This window comes from Bos taurus, chromosome 22 (assembly GCF_002263795.3).
Source record: "Bos taurus isolate L1 Dominette 01449 registration number 42190680 breed Hereford chromosome 22, ARS-UCD2.0, whole genome shotgun sequence".
Taxonomy (NCBI): Eukaryota; Metazoa; Chordata; class Mammalia; order Artiodactyla; family Bovidae; genus Bos; species Bos taurus.
In genome coordinates, this window is record NC_037349.1 from 35,965,587 (window position 1) to 35,985,074 (window position 19,488).

Here is a 19,488-nt window from a genome sequence, read left to right on the forward strand (position 1 = left end):
GTAAACCATTAGCAATCACCAGCCTTGCAAGCCATTTATTTCTCTTCAGGACATATTTATTAGGCTATATGTACTGTGTAATTGAAGCAGACTTCTCCATGGCTGTAAAGCTGTACAACTGTATTCTTAATCTTCCTAACAAAATGCCACCTGACGTAGCATTGGGAGCTCACTTAGTCCAAACGTCAGAAGTCTAAGCATCTCTTTAAATTATGGTGGCTGTACTATTTAATAATGACCATTATGAGGTCCCCAAAGGAAAGAATGTCTTCATCTTTTTAGAGACATTGAGTCTGATGCTCCTGTTCTTGGCAGCTGGTATCATATTTGCTTTCAAAAATTATGCTGCAGGGTTGATGATGGTATTTGGCTAGAAGAAGGAGATAAAAATCAAACATAGCTAAATTAGTACCATTTTTCATTTTGCTTTATGGATTCAGTTTTGTGATACATTGTGTTTATAAGGTCCTTCAGTGGAAATGTACTCTAGTTTTAACTTGGCATTGAGTTTATGCTGGCACACTAACTTTGTTTGAAGGGACGGTAACTTTTTTAAAAAAGGTCATCATTATTATTCAATCAGGAATCAGTTATTGCATGTTGCTTCCAACGTCTTGACCTCATGTTTAGATGCTTCAGTGGTCATTGTCCCCTCTGCTCCCTTCTTCACATTGGATTTGCTTTTTTCTCTCATACTTCCAAGAGCAGTGGAGCTCCCTCTTATCACAGCACTTAGTACTGATCACATTGCATCATAACTGTTATTTTGCATCTTTCTCTCTTTAAAAAAAAGAAAATTATTGTTTTGGCTGTACTAAGTCTCATTTGTGGCATGTGGGGTCTAGTTCCCTGACCAGTGATTGAACCCAGGCCCTGTCTTAAAAGAGAAAGAGGTGGGACTTCCCTCATGGTCCCCTGCATTGGGAGCTCAGAGACTTAGCCATGGGACCTCCAGGGAAGTCTCACCTCTTTCTCTTTTAAGACAGACTATAAACTTGTCCAGGTCAGGGCCATGTCTGATTTACCTTTCATGCTTCAATAGGCACTTGGCAGAGCTCAATAAATCTTGAATGGATGAATAGGTACATGGACAGTCTCATCTCATGATTCAGGTCTTATTTTAAATACTCTATTTAAGAAAGAGATGCTTGGCCACTGAGTATAAAGTAGCCATGCATGCCAGGCACTGCATGTTCCATCATCCTGCTTCAGTTCAGTTCACTCGCTCAGTCGTGTCCGACTCTGCGAGCCCATGAATTGCAGCACACCAGGCCTCCCTGTCCATCACCAACTCCCGGAGTCCACCCAAACTCATGTACATCAAGTCGGTGATGCCATCCAGCCATCTCATCCTCTGTCATCCTCTTCTCCTCCTGCCCCCAATCCCTCCCAGCATCAGAGTCTTTTCCAGTGATTTCAACTCTTTGCATGAGGTGGCCAAAGTATTGGAGTTTCAGCTTCAGCATCAGTCCTTCCAATGAACACCCAGGACTGGTCTCCTTTAGGATGGACTGGTTGGATCTCCTTGCAGTCCAAGGGACTCTCAAGAGTCTTCTCCAACACCACAGTTCAAAAGCATCAATTCTTTGGTGCTCAGCTTTCTTCACAGTCCAACTCTCACATCCATACATGACCACTGGAAAAACCATAGCCTTGACTAGACGGACCTTAGTTGGCAAAGTAATATCTCTGCTTTTTAATATGCTGTCTAGGTTGGTCATAACTTTCTTTCCAAGGAGTAAGCGTCTTTTAATTTCATGGCTGCAGTCACCATCTGCAGTGATTTTGGAGCCCCAAAAAATAAAGCCTGCCAGTGTTTCCACTGTTTCCCCATCTATTTGCCATGAAGTGATGGGACCAGATGCCATGATCTTAGTTTTCTGAATGTTGAGCTTTAAGCCAACTGTTTCACTCTCCTCTTTCACTTTCAACAAGAGGCTTTTTAGCTCCTCTTCCCTTTCTGCCATAAGGGTGGTGTCATCTGCATATCTGAGGTTATTGATATTTCTCCCGGCAATCTTGATTCTAGCTTGTGCTTCTTCCAGCCCAGCGTTTCTCATGATGTACTCTGCATATAAGTTAAATAAGCAGGGTGACAATACACAGCCTTGACGTACTCCTTTTCCTATTTGGAATCAGTCTGTTGTTCCATGTCCAGTTCTAACTGTTGCTTTCTGACCTGCATATAGGTTTGTCAAGAGGCAGGTCATGTGGTCTGGTATTCCCATCTGTTTCAGAATTTTCCACAGCTTATTGTGATCCACACAGTCAAAGGCTTTGGCATAGTCAATAAAGCAGAAACATGTTTTTCTGGAACTCTCTTGCTTTTTCCATGATCCAGCGGATGTTGGCAATGTGATCTCTGGTTCCTCTGCCTTTTCTAAAACTAGCTTGAACATCTGGAAGTTCACGGTTCACGTATTACTGAAGCCTGGCTTGGAGAATTTTGAGCATTACTTTACTAGTGTGTGAGATGAGTGCAATTGTGCGGTAGTTTGTGCATTCTTTGGCATTGCCTTTCTTTGGGATTGGAATGAAAACTGACCTTTTCCAGTCCTGTGGCCACTGCTGAGTTTTCCAAATTTGCTGGCATATTGAGTGCAGCACTTTCAGAACATCATCTTTCAGGATTTGAAATCTCAAAAACGAAAGAATGATCTCCGTTCGTTTCCAAGGCAAACCATTCAATATCACGATGATCCAAGCCTGTGCCCCAACCAGTAACGCTGAAGAAGCTGAAGTTGAACGGTTCTATGAAGACATACAAGACCTTTTAGAACTAACACCCAAAAAAGATGTCCTTTTCATTATAGGGGACTGGAATGCAAAAGTAGGAAGTCAAGAAACACCTGGAGTAACAGGCAAATTTGGCCTTGGGGTATGAAATGAAGCAGGACAAAGGCTAATAGAGTTTTGCCAAGAGAACGCACTGGTCATGGCAAACACCCTCTTCCAACAACACAAGAGAAGACACTACACATGGACATCACCAGATGGTCAACAGTAAAATCAGATTGATTATATTATTCTTTGCAGCCAAAGATGGAGAAGCTCTATACAGTCAGCAAAAACAAGACCGGGAGCTGAATGTGGCTCAGATAATGAACTCCTTTTTATTCTGCTTAATTTCCTTTAAAAAAAAAAAAAAAAGTTAAGTGATTTATTTGTTTATTGGCTGCACTGGGTCTTCACTGCTGCACACCCGCTCTCTCTAGTTCTGGCAAGTGGGGGCTACTGTGTTGCAGTGTTTAGGGTTCTCACTGTGATAGTTTCTCCTTGTGGGCCATGTGCTGTAGAGCGCAGGCTCAGTAGTTGTGGCATATGGGCTTAGCTGCCCTGAGGCATGTGGAATCTTCCCAGACCAGGGATCAAACCGTGTTCCCTGCATTGGCAGGAAGATTCTTATGCACTGACCACAAGGGGAGTCCTATCCTGCTTCATTTTCTTCACCAAAATTATCACTCTGAAATTATTTGTGGATTTTGTTTCTCTATTTCCCCACAGAATGTGAACACTGCAAAAACAGGTTCAGTTAAATGCTGTATCTCATGCCAGCTCTTGGCACCTAGCAGGCCCTTAGCCCACTTTGCTTAAATGAGTGAGTGCATTTTCCCTAATTTCCTTCCTGCCTTTAGTGAAAAAAGTTAGGGCCAACTGTACCTACCTTTTTCAGTTTTCTGGACTGTCCTTATTAGCATTTCACTGGTAAGGTGAGGGCAAATTAAATTTGTTTTGTGGTTTATATATTATGTATTGAACAAAACAAATGAAATACTAATTGATAGAGAATGGTGCAGATGGCTTTTTTCCAGAAAGGTTACTGGCCATTAATGTTAATTGTTCAGAGCCATTGGTTTGCAATCGAATGATCATCACATCTTCATTACCAGGAACATCACAGATTTTCTCACTCCCTTGCCCTGTACCTCTTCCCATCTGGATCTTAATGATCTCTTGGTATTTGGCTCCCTCAGCATACTACTCTATCCTCCACCAGTAAAAGCATTACCTGCTAGTTTCATAATTTTTTCATGCAGCAGCATTTTTGCACATAAGTATTAGTGTTCTGGTGTGTTCTTTAATGCAGTATCGCTCCTCAAATTTTTTTCTTAGCTGTGCCCTTTAGATCTTCCCAAGAAAGAAGGAGAGGAAAGCAGTGAAACCCTCCCCTTTCTGCTTGATTCTTCTCATTGTCCCCTCTATTTGCAGATGAAGTGTTTTGCATACCCTGTTCTTAGAGACACAAACTCAGCAGAAATGAACTTCATTCTAGGAATTGCTTCTAACACCATACTCATGTGCTTGAACAAGATGATTTAACCTGCAGATCATATACCCCAACAGAAGGGGCTTCTCAGGCTCCCTGGTCAAGGTTTCAGACGCTCCTTGAATTTGTATGCAAAACTGTGTGCTTCTCTGCAGCTTTGCTTCAGAAAGGCTCAACAGCTTTGTATCCCATTTTCAATCGAGGCCATGGCCCATAATTTAGCAGTACAGACACTTGAGTAGAAATGGCATCATTGAATCAAGAGAGAGCTAAAACAAACTCCAGTTATTTTTTAATCTAGCAGTGCACTAAAGCCAGTAGGTATATCCCACTGTCCAAGTGCATTCAGTGTGGCTAAATGTTCAATAAAAATTAACTCTTTATGATTCTAGTTGTAGTGTATATAAATTATTGGAAAACACCAAAAATAAGATGAATCACCTATTCATCCTAGCAGTCTGGAAGGATATTTTAATACATCTTTCTGTAGTCTTTGGGTGTGTGATGTATGTGTATGATATAACATTTTTTAAAAACGAATTTATATTGTCTGGCAGGTTTTAATCTGCTTTTCATGTCTTGCCCCATGTTGCTTGATAGTCTTCACTTTTACAATCCATTCGTTTTTAATCAATTCATAATTTTCCATCTTGTTGATATAACAATATGCTTGCTCATTCCTCGGTTCTTGGAAGTTCAATTTGTTTCCATTTCTGCCTTCTTTAAATAACACTGTGTGGAATATCTTTTCTATGTATATCTGTGTGAGACTCTTTGTGTTCCCTTAATACAAATCCTAATGATAAGTTTACTGAGTTAAAGTCAGTTGTAATCTTTGAATCCTGCATTTAGCGTTATGCATTGTTAAGTCTTAGAATAAGAAAGAAAACTTGTAGGGTCTGAAATGAAAATGTGCTCAAAAGTAGTCTTATTCTCTTTGAATTCTATCTAAGACTAGCCTCTGACCAAGTTCTTAGTCTTCTTTCTGTGGCTTTTCTGTGAGCTACCTCTGTCTTTCTGAATATATATAAGTTCCTTGCTCCTTACACATGGCATTACCATGTTCAGCAGTGGTAAATGCATCATTTTGCTCTGCACACTTCTAAGGAATCCCTTGTGTTTGATGATGTAAATTAGTGACATAGCATATGTTAGAATACTGAGGCGGAAACCAAATGTTTCCATTAAAATTCTCAAATCTAGAGACTAGGTGAAAAGGGGAATGACTATCACAATGAAAAAAAAAAGGAAATTGATGACCCAGTACATTTTTCTTATTTGAAGATCCACTTTGCTTTTGACAATGACTTTAGCATTCCCCCCTTTCAGACCCTTTGTGCAATTTTTCTTGGTTCTTTCAGAGAGTAAGGTTGGTAGACATTCTCACTTCCTTTCAGCCTAGAGGAAATTAGGTCCAGCGAAGTCCAATCTCTTTCCCAGCATCTCAGGTTTTATTTATCTTGGTGACAAAATGGGAAAGAGATTGACTTCTGTTTGGCTTGCCTGATACCCAGCTGAGCTATCCAATGTCTTCCCTATTTCCATCTAGTCAGTAGGACAAACACAAGTCTTAATCTCAACAGGATGTTTAAAGAAACTCAACGTGTATGTATTCATTTGGGGAAAAAGTAAGCAACTCTTGGAGAAGTCAGTAGTGGGTCTAGAGATTTAAAAATGTAATAAAATGTTCTGAAATTTGCTGCATTTATCTTACTTAAAGAGGCAGTATAGACCTTATTGTGGGATCTGTGAGTATGTATATGTTCATAAGTAAATAAAGCTTTTCTTGTTGTGGAAGATTCTAAAATAGGTAATAAAGCCATCCATGATATCATTGGCCCAAGAACACACGGTTTTAACGTATAAATTTCTGTGCTTTATTCCCAAATGCTTTGTATTCTGTTATATTTTTACTTTTTTCATATAAACGTTCATGTACAACCATTTTAAAAATTCACCAAGAATAACACTTGCCATTTAGTTGTATGAGAACACGTTCAGTAGCATAGTTTATGGCCTTGATAGCTAAAGGAAAGAGATTCCTCCTCCTCCTCATGTTAATTGGTCATTTATCAGTCACTAGCAGATCATTTGCCATTTGTTTTCTCCAGAGGCACACCTTGTTCATTGGAAACTTTAGAAATTCAGGCCCCCAGGTTTTCTCACTTCTGTAGATCACACCCAGAGTGACACTTTGAAGGTACACTTTCCTGTGAAATTTCCTGGGATCCCTTTGAAGTTCCAGGCTCTAAGAGCAGATGGTGCTGTCCATGGATTTTTTCTTCTGCCTCTTCTCAAAATCCCCCTTCCTTTCCCTGAAGGGAGCAGATGAGCCCATTAAAACAGGTGCTCTTTCTGCCCATATGCCTCCTATGTAGTATGTGACATGATTTCTACAAGACGGGCTTCCTGCTTCCCCTGGGAACACAAAGTTTACCTTTGTCCTAAGGAAAACCACTGACATGCTGTTGGTATGGGATGGTTCTGCTTTCTGTGGCCCATCCAAGGTAGGATGGCCTGCAGTCACCTCCAGCTAAAGCAGAGCCACCTAGCAGGATTTCTCAGTCTTGGAAAATTCTGCCGAAAAGGGATCTCTTTTAGTGCTTTCCATTAGGTCTTCACAGCTATTTTCAGCCCATCTGAATAGCTTTGGTTGAAATAAATTATAAATTGTCATCAGGAGCTTGGTTCCAACATTCATATTCATTAGATTTTAAGGTTTAATGATGATGTGGACCTAAAACAAATCTTTGATTTCTTCTTTTTTTAGCAGTCAAATGGAGTCTCTTGATTTTTGACTTTTTAAATACTGTTTTGTGGGCACATTTGGCTCCTGTCAATGGTGTGGCTTTTTTAAAAAGAAGAGTTTTGGCAACTAGCCAGCACAGAAGAGCAAATCCCTCTTTATTTGTAAAACAACTTGCTGGGTCACTTGAGCCTGGGATTTTTTAGAAGTGTCCATGGACTGCTTCTTCAGAGCAAACAGACTAACTGGTTACCACAATATGCTTTAGACTGGTTGATTTTGCACAGTTAATGGAAGGGCCATTAATTAATGTTTAGTTTATTGCCTCAACAAGATGTGAATATGTTGTTGTGGAAAGAATTCTAGATTAAGTCTGAAGCCTGCTTAAAATAGTCCATCCACTCCCTGCCCCTTATTTCCCCACTGGAAATACTTCACTTGCCAATATTTGTGTGTGACAGTCAAGAGCACGGAGGTGTCTGAATCTGTATAATACCCATCTCTTATGCCTTCCCTTCAGCTTCATGCTGTTCTCATTCAGCATTATAGTTTGGAGACCATTCATGCTGTCACTAATAGAGATAGCTTGTACCTTTTAACCTCTGCTTCATAGGTTGGCTGTCCCTGAGTTTATCTAGAACTTCCAGTCGTTTCCAGATTCTTTTTGTACTAGTCACGCTGCAGTGAGCAGCATGTACCTGTAAAACTTTGAATGTGGGTGTGAATATTTCACTATGATAGAGGATCCAAAGTACCCTTTATTTTATATATGAAAATCGTAAGAGATTGAGGATTTGAGATGGTCAGAGTTTCAGAACTGATAAGCAGAGTGTAAATTGAAGTCGTTTTCCCTGACTCCTCCAAACTAGTTGTAGATTCTTTACAAAGTTTTGTAGAGGGTTGTTGGAATCCTGGGCGATGACAAGTCTAGCAAAAGCTCACTCCTGTGAAGTATTGTTTATTCCAATGCACTAAGATCAGTCTGAATTAGAGAAAAATCTATATTTAAAGATGTAATATTAGACCATTTTAATGTGTACACAGTGACTCAAAACTAATATCACTTGATAAAATTCCTTAAGGGAATCTCATTAATGAACAAACCAAAGCACCTAATGATTATTTTTAAGAAAAAATGACACATCTAAATTGCTCAAGACAGTTATTCTCATCCATAGGCAAAATATTTCCCCTAGCATGTTAAAATGCAATATATATATATTGCATTTTATATATATAAATTGTTACAAATAATAAATATTAATATAGTCTATAAATATAAAGAAATATATATTTTTATATATTGCATTTTAACATGCGAGGCAAATGCTTTCTCCTAATTAGATAGAGTAAGATAACCATAACCATTTATTTTTCCTCCTGAATGGTGTAAATTAGCAAAGAAGGGTAAAAGGGTTGACATTTGAGGTCCCACCTGCTCTATGCCAGGTTTGAGGCTTTTAAACATTTTGTCTATTAAATTACCCCAAATGGGCACAAAGAGTCTTTAGTCTCTCCATTTCCTAAACTGAGGAATGAAGGACGGTAAAGCAACTGACTGAAATTAGCCTACGCAGATTTGCCAGAATTGAGAGAGTGGTAATCCTTGTCCTACAGTGGCATAGTTCCCTTAAAAGAGTCCTCAGACCTTCTGTGTCAAAATCTCCTGGGATATATTTTCATTCTGCAGGTTCCTGGGCCCCTGACGGTGGGCCCTGGGATTCTGCTCTGGTAAGAAGTTGCCAGGTCCTCCATGTGTGCTCTGAAGTCCCAGAGCCACTGTGCCAGACCGTGCTGACCTCCTTTCAGTGAGATGACAGTCCATCCCAGAAGAGTGGCCCCGCTGCCCATGGGGCTGAGCAGCCCCGCCACGCCCTCTTGCAGGCCCCATTAGCAGTGCTCCTCTGCACTTCCGCCTACTCACCCACTTCCGCCGCCTCCCCCTACTTGCATTGGACTTAGCACGCCTCGTGGTTTGACAAGTCACTTCTAAGTAGAGGTGAAATCATCACTACCTACAGATCGTGTTCCAAAAAAGGTTGACATTTCCGGTGCAAAGTCATCAGATCCCAATACATCAGGACCTGTATTGTGCCTAACACAGGTGGAATCTGCGTTTTGCAATCTAACCTTGGCTCAAACCAAAAATTAAAAAAAGAAAAAAAGAGAGAGGACAGCTTGCAGAAATGATTACTTTTTAAACACCGATAAACGCTGTGCTTTTCCTTTCCAGCCCTCCTTGGCCACACTCTTCTTGGTGACAGGTTTCCCATAAGTCTGCCCCTAATGGCTGCTGAGTTTCCCAGAAGTGAGAGCAACGGTCCCTTTCAGCTCTCCCTCTCCCAGTAAAGACAGTGGGGGGGTTTGGAAGAGCCTGCTAGGATCTGTGAGCACCTTTTCTCCTCTGCCTTTCTCTTTCTACATTATTATCTTTTTCTCTCAGCACCATGAAATTTCTCTTTTTACTTCCTAACCATCTGCTTTCGAGGGGCTGGTCCTGGGAAACTGAATAGGAGTGTACTTGCACGAGTGACGTGTGGAGAGGTGTGCCATGATCCAGAGGGGTTCCTAGACTGGCTTAGGTTTGTGATCTGTATGTGCTGGCAAAAGAGGATCTGTCTTTGTTTTGGTATTCAGCTCATCCAAATAAAGAAGGCATTTCCTCTCCTAAAAGGCAGGGGGGAAAAAAAGACTGAGAAAAAAATTTCTTTTTTAATTTTAACCATGGACTCCTCTGAAACTAAATATACACCCCCTTCCTCTGTCCTGATTGGTCCTCATCAACTGACAAGTGGATCGTGTGGAAAGGAAATATCTTGGACTTAATTGTAAGTTAAGTCTCTCTTAATCCAGAAGAGCATTTGAGATTCTGTCCAAGTGTTCAATTTCCCAGGCCGCTGAGGTCTGTGAATTTCTTTTCCCAGCCTCCAGGCTGCTGCAGTACAAGTCAGCATAGCTAATGCAGATAGATCTCCTGCCTCTCGCTCTCCTCCTCCCTCTGCTTTGATTCGATATGAACAGCCTGGTAACTCCGATGCTGGGGAGAAATCTGACATAACTCTGCAGATGGCTAGGTTGCCATGAAACACCTGGGGATTGTTCTTTAAGGAAAAGGTAACATTTATATGCTAATGATCTCTTTCCCCCCTCCCCCCAACCCCTTCCCTCCTTGTTGCATTTTTTCCAGGACTGCCAGTTCCCAAGAAGAGCCCAAAGTCGGTAAGGACTTGTCAGTTACTTGGTACTGGTTTTTTGGGGGGTGGAGGGTGGGAGGCTGGTGGTGGGAGGAGATGCTATCTGGCTGGACTTCACTAAATGTGTTTTAGAGTGGGTGGAGGAGACAAGAACCAAGGCTCATTTTATTAAGTTCTGGAGCTCCATTTGGTATAGAAGGTATTATCTGGGTTTGTCTTTAACTGTCCAGTGATTTGTAGGCAGGGTGCAGAAGCCTGGATAAAGAATGCACGTTTGTAATCTTCTCTGTATAAATGCTTCACAACTCTCATTCCAATGCATGAGTCTCTTAGATGTTTTAACTTGATATAAATGCTATTGTTTCTTTTGGGAGGAGGGAAAAAAAACCCTCCACCTGCTTCCTGAATAGCATTGCTCTCAACTGGTGTTTCCAGCCATTCACATGGGTGGATTCCCTCCCTAAGCTTTCTTATGCACTGGATGATAAATTATTTAAAAATTGTAAAGCCTGTAGGTTTACGGAGGAATAACTCTGTCCTGTGTATATGCCCATGCTCACATGGAAAATGCCCCAGAACTGAGAATAAGACATTTTCCCCTCTGTGGAAATGTCCTTTGTTGTTTTTCCGGCTTTAGCGGCATTATGCTGCAGGTATAGGATTCTTTAAAAAAAAAAAAATCAATGTTATGCTGTCCTTTCTAATCTGGTTTCCCTGAAGATGCATTACCTAGTTGACATGTTAGCTAATAGCTTAGAGGCTCTAGTGTTTTGCTTGGTGGTGGTGAGCTTCTACTCCCAGGGCACTGACAACAAATTAAAATGCTACTTAAAAACTCAAAATCTGGAACTCCGGTGCCTGTGCAATTGATCCAGGTGAAAGAACTTTTCCCAAATCTTTAACACCAAGATACAGAGAGAGGGGTGTGCTTCCTTGTGGCTTAGAATATTAGGGGGCGGGGGAGGGAAAATTGACAACCTTCTGCCATCCGGGAGCGGAGAACCCTTAAAAACTTTGCAGCTTATGTGCTGCAGCTGAATTTTTCCACCTGTCTCCAAGACTGGCAGCGAGAGGCAGAAGTTTATTCATGAGATGAGAGAGGGGGCTTCCTGCATTCATAAGCCCTGCTCCTAAGTTCTCCAAAGAGAAAAACCTGCAATAATTGATGTGATTCCAGTGGCATGATGCTATGGTGATGGGAACATGTGACTTTGTCTGCCTCCCTTGTCATTTTGTGTTAATGTCCAAGCTGAGAAGGGCTGGTCGGTGTCCGTGTTGGAACTATGGAGATTCCAAAGCCTCTGTGCGTGTGTGTGCATGTGCACACGTGTGTGCGTGTATGTGCATGCATATGTGTCTCCCCATCCCTGGGTCATAGTCCAGAAACCTTTTCAGCCTTCAGAAAAAAATAGAAGCACAACTGAGAGAGGTGTCACATGAGCTTGAGTTATCAGGAGTCATCCTTTTTTCTCCCCCGCCCCCTGGCATGCTGCGTGATGCATGGACTTACTTTATGCACTCCACATGAAATGGAGTCTTGACATGGAGCGTACTGGGGGAGAGAGCAGTTTGGCACAGGCAGGATGACATCAGTAGCAAGGTGTTCTGTGTTGTTTTGCATTCCATTTAAACTTGCTGTGCAAAAGGATCTTTGTAGATTCATTTGCATCTTTTTTTCCCCCAACACATTGTGGAATTTCCTGCTGAACTTAAAGGATATCAAACAGGTATAGGGGCCCGCATTCACCAAGTCAGTTAAGAATTCCCCATGACCATTTATTTTTATGGAAGCCGTGTCATTAGCAAGCAGCAAACCAATTACTCAGGCTACATTCCTAGGGAAAAAGCCTCTCTTAACTGCTTTGCCCACAGTCTGCTGGCTCTTAATTACCACAAGCTAAGAGACTGGTGTGTTGCTGGGTTAGAAAAGAGCCAGCCCCCAGCCTGGGGCTTGTCCTTCCCTGGTTTCTCTGCCAGGACAGGGATGGTGGTTTTCACAGCATTGCTGGCACCCTCTGGCAGCTGCTGCACAAAACTGGGGGGGCTATCAGCCAAGGTCTGCTGTTGCCAGTTAGAGCCTTGCTAACATCTGTGATCAGTAGGAGTTCTGTACAGGTGGGTTGAAAGCTGTTCCCCTTTCCCAGTATGAATTTTGATGAAGTCCTGCCAGAGAGACAGATGACGATGAGATTTTTTTGGGTAGGATGGGAGGAAATCCGTGGGGAAGTTGAATGTCCTGGTTCCAGAACGCCATTCCCATAGTGACAGACAGACAGGCTGCAGAATGAAATGTACACTGTCTGTGCCTGGGTTATGATACGCTGAGAGTTACTGTTAGTTCTGAGATACACTGTCTGAACTGAGGATGGTGTCTGTTCTTTATTCATAGAGGCTCCTGATATTGTTGACTTGCTCATGTGACTGACAGCTTCCTTTGCCCTCATATCTTTTTTCCCCTAAAATTTCAATAATTAAGTAGTTGGGGTTTTTTTAGAACGGAAGGACTTCTCTTGTTTATCTCATTTCCCCTCCTGGATAGTCTCTGTAACTTACTCTCAATCAGCAATTTCACCTACTAGGTTTAGTGTAAATGTTAAATTTATGGTTTATATACTCATGGGGGACAATGGTGGTGTCTTAATAAAATCTTTCTAATTTAATACCTGGACATCCATATAGCATCAGGGATTTTTCTGCCAAATGGCAGAGACAAAAATAAGACATATTTGCTGTCAGGTTTTAGTCCTCACTGGGAAACATTTGGTGGCCCAATTTAATCATCTTGACTGGAAACTTGTTTAACAGAGACTCTGTCAAAATCGCACACAAGGATTTTGTGTGTGAGAATTGAAAACTCTCAGTATCACACTAAACCCTGAATTTGAAGTCAGTGTTCACCTAGGTTTGTTCGATAGTTCATTTCCCAACCGTTGCTTTCTTTTCTCTCTTCTTTCATCTGCCCATCTAGCCATACATTTCTCTTTTATCTACTCATCCTTTCATCCATCCATTCAGCAAGCTGGTGTTGAAAAACTACCAAGTGTCAGGGTTGGTGTGAGCCACTGGAAATGATGTAATAAATAAGATGGTGCCTTCTTGGAGCCTACAAATGATTTATTGATTGCTCCTTTCAAAAAAAGGATGCCCTGTCACAGATCAGTAAAAACTTTCATGCATTTGTTCCATCAATGGGTATTTATTGGGTATCTCCTATGAGCCAGACCCAGACCCAGGAACTAAAACAGAAAACATTCAAGCCCTCATACAACTGGAGAGAGAGAAAAAGACAAATCTATACTCACCGTCTTCATGAGGCCTAAAGTCTGATGAGCATGTATTTTTAAAAGGTAGCCAAGCAGATATACAACATTGAACAAGTATACACGTAATAAAAGTCATTGAGCGCTTAATGATGATAACCTTAGTGAAGTAGTCATCCAAAGCCATAAAAAGCCATTTGAAAAATTGAGTTAGATGCTGTGATGGGGCTATGAAACTCTTCTGAGTTCCCCAGCAGCCTATGCAATGTAGGTAACCACATTATTTACTTATCTTTTATTTTCAAATTAAAAAAAAAAAGCATAATGTGTTCACTAAAGAGACAGTATGTTTCTAGTTTTGAAAAAAAGTTCTCGCACAAAGTTTTCCTGCTACTGCTGTTGCTAAGTTGCTTCAGTCGTGTCCGACTCTGTGCGACTCCATAGACGGCAGCCCACCAGGCTCCCCCGTCCCTGGGATTCTCCAGGCAAGAACACTGGAGTGGGTTGCCATTTCCTTCTCCAGTGCATGAAAGTGAAAAGTGAAAGTGAAGTCGTGCAGTTGTATCCAACTCTTCGCAACCCCATGGACTGCAGCCTACCAGGCTCCTCTGTCCATGGGATTTTCCAGGCAAGAGTACTGGAGTGGGGTGCCATTGCCTTCTCCAAAGTTTTCCTAAAGGACGCCAAATGATGGGCAAAGAAGTATCTTCAGTGAACACAATGGATGAAAGTAGCAACAACAACAGGTTTCTGTTCCACTGTTCTCTGTCCCTTACTCCTGGAAGGACTGCCAAAGACATAGTTGACAGCTAGTCATTAAAAAATACAAGAGAGAGATGTTAGGCAATGTACACAGTTAAGTAACCCAGCCTGAATCCGCCTGAATGCCGCCTCTTTCTCACATTCTCCGTTGCCTTAGTGCCCCGAATGCCACCTGACCCAGAACCAGGACAGTGGTACAGCCCACCTAAGTCCAAGCTGCAAGGAAAAGCAGTGGGAGAAGTAGATGGTAGAAGGCCTAGGGTTGCTTACATAAGTCTTCTTGCCTCTCATTGCTCACAGTAGCTCAGACCCTCAGCCCTTTGGAGCCCTACAAAATAGACTTTGCTGTTGTATTCGACTCCATTAAAACATGCGTAATTCATTTTCATATTAATCAATACTTCCCTTTTCTTCTCCATTAACTCCTTCCTCTTTCTTGCTTTTTGGAAAAAAATCATTTGACTTAGACCCATAAATGATAAAAGAAAGAGAAAAAAGGACCGTCCTCTGCTTTGGCTTGTATTTGAGACTGATTTTGGAGCAACCTTTAATGACATTGGCCTAATACCTCATCAGCACTTGGAGTTTTTCCTGTTGTCCATGTAAATCACTGCAGTGGCCTTCAGTCTTGGCAGATACATGAACTGTAAATAATTTTGCTTTAAAAATGGATCAATTTGTCATTTTTAAGCCACATGAATTCTTTTCATCATTTAAGCACCTAAGTGCTGTCTGTATTAGTTTGCTCTTCTGAGCAAATATTTTCAGCTCACTTTATAAGTACCTCGACTTTGAAATCATTCTGTGAAATACTAATGAGCTGGCTTTTTCCCCCATTCCCATTTGTAAAATCCATTGCATCTTTCCAATTTCCCTGGCCTGTCAGTAATAAGGAAATCATTTGTTTTAGGGGGGGTTGGATCAGTGTTATTTTCAAAGGTCTTATGACATAAGTTCAAGGCTAGTGTGTGGCCAAGGACTTCCAAGGAGTTTTCAAAATTGAACCCGTTTCTTTCTTCCTAGTTGGCCCTGATGTGATACTCAGAAATAAAAAGTCTTGCTCCAAAAGTGTCCACCTAGTGATAACAGCTTGTGTTGGAGATATTCAGCTCAATATGTGGTACTCCTTTCCAATCGTTTATTTAAGCTGGAGACCTAAAGGTAGATATCCATGTCTCTAGGATCTCCTTTTCCTCTGCCTAACCATTCCTCCTCCCCTCTGCTCCTCCTCCTCGTCTTCTCCTCCTTTCAAGCTTTCAGCAATGCCTGTCAATCTGGCACCAAAGCGTCTTTTGACTTTACCTGTCCCTCCCCTTTGTCGCTGCTTTTCCCCTGGGGTAAACCACCCTTGGTCCTTCACCTGTTCTGTACAGTAGCCTCCTGACTGGTGTTATGCTTTTACTCCCATCCCCGCCCACATATTCTCCAGGTAGAAGCCAGACCAAACTTTCTGGAAATAAGTTGGCTCTTGGCACATCCCTGCTTTAATTTGTTAATGGAGTCTTCCTCCCCAGAACTGAGAGTGAACCCAGACTCCTTAGAGTAGCCCACAAGGCCCTTGCATTATTTGGTCTCCAAGTTCATCTCAGGCCACCTCTGCACCCCGCCTGCCCCCCAACCCCAGTGTGCCTCCATAGCCGTCTCTCAGTTCTTCTAACAGTTTAGGCTCCGCTTTGCTTTGCAGACTTAGCACATGCTGCTTTTAGCAATGGAATATTCTTCCAGAAGCCACCCCTTACTATTTTCCTAAAGGATGTTGCAGTATGTTGTCATCAGTCTGTGTTGATTATTTGATTACTGTCCATCTACATGCACATGTACACACGCACACACACGTACCTCCCCTAATAACTTCTCAGATAATATCTCTTTCTTACTTATACATTATATCTTTCAGAATCTGGCTCACAGCAGGCGATCAGTATATATTTATTGGATGAGGGAATAAATGTATGGCAGGTATTTACTCAAGAGGGGCTGTTCTGGGTGTTCTGTCATTGATGTTCTGGGTGTTTGCACCATCCATGTTCTTAGCATGCACAGAACTACTTCAGCATGTATGCGTGTGTGGGTGCCAAGTAGCTTCAATCGTGTCCAATTCTTTGCAACCACGTGGACTGTAGCCCACCAGACTCTTCTGTCCATGGGATTCTCCTGGCAAGAATAATGGGGAGGATTGCCATGCCCTTCTACAGGGGATCTTCCAGACCCAGGGAATCCAACCCATGTCTCTTATGTTTTCTGCAATGACAGGCAGGTTCTTTACCACTGATGTTACCTGGGAAGCCCTTGAAAGTATATCTTTAACTATTAATGCTTATTTGGGGGCCAGTTTCTCACCTAGAAAAATGAGGTGAAAGATAGTCATACTATCTTTGCATTTTTCTGATGCAAGTCAGATCCTGTGTTATAACAAGTTCAGAAGTAAATCTGTTCTTATGCCCCAAGTCTTCTGGGAGGTAATGCAGACTGTTGAAAGGCATACAAGATGACTTTAATTTGAGAGCTATATAAACATTGGTTTTCTCCTGGACAGTTCTGGACCTTAACCAAATAAAAGACAATGTCACAGCTAATTAACATGTTCTCAGAAAATAAAAAGGTGTATTTTGAACTTCTCTACACCCACCGAACATAGCTTCAGAAAGTTTAGGTGCCAAGATATTAAATACAGAATGCATCTTCCAATTAAGTCATTTTTATAATTGAACTTGAGAAGAAACATAAAGCAAGGTTAAATCTTATCAGGGAAAAGTCCAAAAAGCTTCCAGATGCTCATATGTTTAGCCCCTGAGGGTAGGTTAGAATTATTCCAATTAGTGATAGGTTAGTGGTGGCATAGTTTTTAAAGCATATTCTCAGGATGCTGCTTTGCTTTGATTTTCCACATTTAGGAACAAAGTTTAGATGGGATTCAAAGGGGATGCAGAGGTGCAGTTTGATGGAGAGGCAGGTTTGCAAACTCAGTCTGGATCATATCTGTCATTTTGTGATAAATTGGACCTAAATGTGTCCTTTATGGGAAAGTTGAGAAAAGGTGATAAAAATTTTTAAATGGCCTAAGCCATTTCCAGTAAACTTCATTTACACTCTTTGGTTATGGTGAGGCTGTCTCTTTAGTTAAACACAAGATTTCCAGGTCCTCCATGTCAGATCTGTTACACTGGGATAGCCATCAGAGTGTCTTGGAAACCCCTGAGGTGACAGACAGAATCTCTGTGCATGCCTTTGTGGGCATGTGTGTGAGAGCACATGTGTTCTCTGTTGGAGAAATGTCCAAACTCTTTCAGTGGGACAGGGCTGTCGGAAGAAGGGTGTGAGGTTTCCCTCAGGTAATCCTGTAGTGGCCCTCACAGGGTCCCAGAGGCTTCATGAAGAGGAGCCTCTGTACAAAGGATGTGAGAGCTTCCAGAGTCTGAGTCCGACTTTAACCGTAAACTGAACTTAGTGATAATGGTCGGAACCCACATCTGTCATTTGCTACTCGTTTGAAAAGCTGGGAAAGGGAGGGCATTTGAAGAGAAGGATGCAACTCTCATGGTAAACCCAGAGGTTCTTCATCTATTGAATTGTTTGCTTTCACTTTTATTTATTTATTTTAAGTTTTTCACTTTTTTATTAATTCAGCTATTTATTTTATTTTTTAAAATTTTAAAAAATTAAGTTTATTTTAAATAATTTTAAATTATTTTAATTGGACACTACTTTACGGTATTGTAGTGGTTTTTGCCATACATTGACATGAATCAGCCATGGGTGTACATGTGCCCCCCATTCTAAACGCCCCTCCTGCCTCGCTCCCCATCCCATCCCTCAGGGCTGTTCCCGTGCACTGGCTTTGAGTGCCCTGTTTCATGCATGGAACTTGGACTGGTCGTCTTTTTCACATATGGTAATATACATGTTGCTTTCACTTTTAAAATATCATTTTCCTCCCCGTCCACGTGGTAGTCACTTAGTTCTGTCCAGTTCTTTGCAACACTATGGACTATAGTCCACCAGGTTCCTCTGACCACGGGGATTCTCCAGGCAAGAATACTGGAGTGGGTTGCCATGCCCTTCTCCAAGGGATCTTCCCAACGTAGGGATCAAACCCCATCTCCTGAATTACAGGCAGATCTTTACCATTTGAGCCACCAGGGAAGCCCCCTCTCCCACCCCTTTCTAGGCGGGCGGAAACAAAACGCTTCCAAATTGTAAAAAGTAGAAAGTTACAGCCCCATTAATTCTCCTTACTAAGGTTCATTTCTAAATGAAAACAGGTTTACATTTGGTCTGGATTATAAAAACATTCTCTGTGCATTATGCAAGTAAGAAGTAGGCAGTACAGGAAAATACAAGAGGGGGAAAATTCCCCCCTAACCCAATATATTTTCTGTTTGTGCTGGGATGTTTACACACCCAAAATGGGCTGACACTGCACATATTTGTTTATAACGGAGACCCTTGTAAAGACTGCAGTGAAGAGAAAAACAAATTCCCATATATGTGTATAAGGGGATAGGAGTGTATCCGTCATTAACATTTTTCTGACTCTGAACATCTTCAGCATGTCTCTAGGGGAAGCAAGAAGGCAGTATTGACCTTCTTAGGAAATAGAAAGGGGATACCTGGCCCTGAGAGCTGAATTCACCTTGGTGGGGGGCATTGTTGGAAGTTGGCAGAACCAGGTTCTGTCCCAAGTCTTGGAATGCTGATCCATCCAGGTCTGAACTGAGCCCCTGGTCCTCCAAAGGGAACGTGGTGATGTGGGGTAATGGTGATGGTTGTCCTTGCCGGCGTGTTTTCCTGACCTCTTCGTCAGCTTTTCCCTTGCGTCTGAGTGCGTTAAGCCTCTCATACCATTGATTACCAAGACTTCTTTGCTAGTTTAGAGTACGTTCCTCAAGTTTCTCCCACAGGCCACACCGAGTATAATTTTAAAGCATGTATTTTACCTTCATGAAACGCGTGCCCCATTTTCCTCAACTTTGAATCCTTGCTAAAACCTATATTCAGATCTGTAATCTGGAACAGTCAAGGGAAAATTAAGTTTTTGTCCTCCTTGACCTTACTTTGATGTTTATTTCAAAGCAAGGACTGGAAAGGGAAGGAGTAGAGGGACCTAAGAAGTAAATGAGAGGGACCTTGGAAATTTCCGTTGAGGTGGGAATAAAAGTTGGAGGCTACCTGGGGAGAGAGCAAGGAAGAATGATGTGATAGGACTGATCGTGAGGCCAAGGGCAAGAGTTTGATACTATAAAGAACATTAGGGAACTG

At 41.8% G+C, this 19,488-nt stretch overlaps 1 protein-coding gene across 25 annotated transcripts in view; it reads left to right on the plus strand.

Annotated features, from left to right (window-relative positions):
* The window catches only part of MAGI1 (membrane associated guanylate kinase, WW and PDZ domain containing 1), a 644,187-nt gene that overhangs the window by 586,710 nt on the left and 37,989 nt on the right, over positions 1–19,488 (plus strand). For all 25 annotated transcript variants that reach the window (XM_059880041.1, XM_024983171.2, XM_024983156.2 and 22 more), the window contains one exon: positions 10,201–10,232. In XM_059880041.1, coding sequence (XP_059736024.1) covers positions 10,201–10,232 — 32 coding nt within the window. The remainder of the gene's footprint in view (positions 1–10,200; positions 10,233–19,488) is intronic.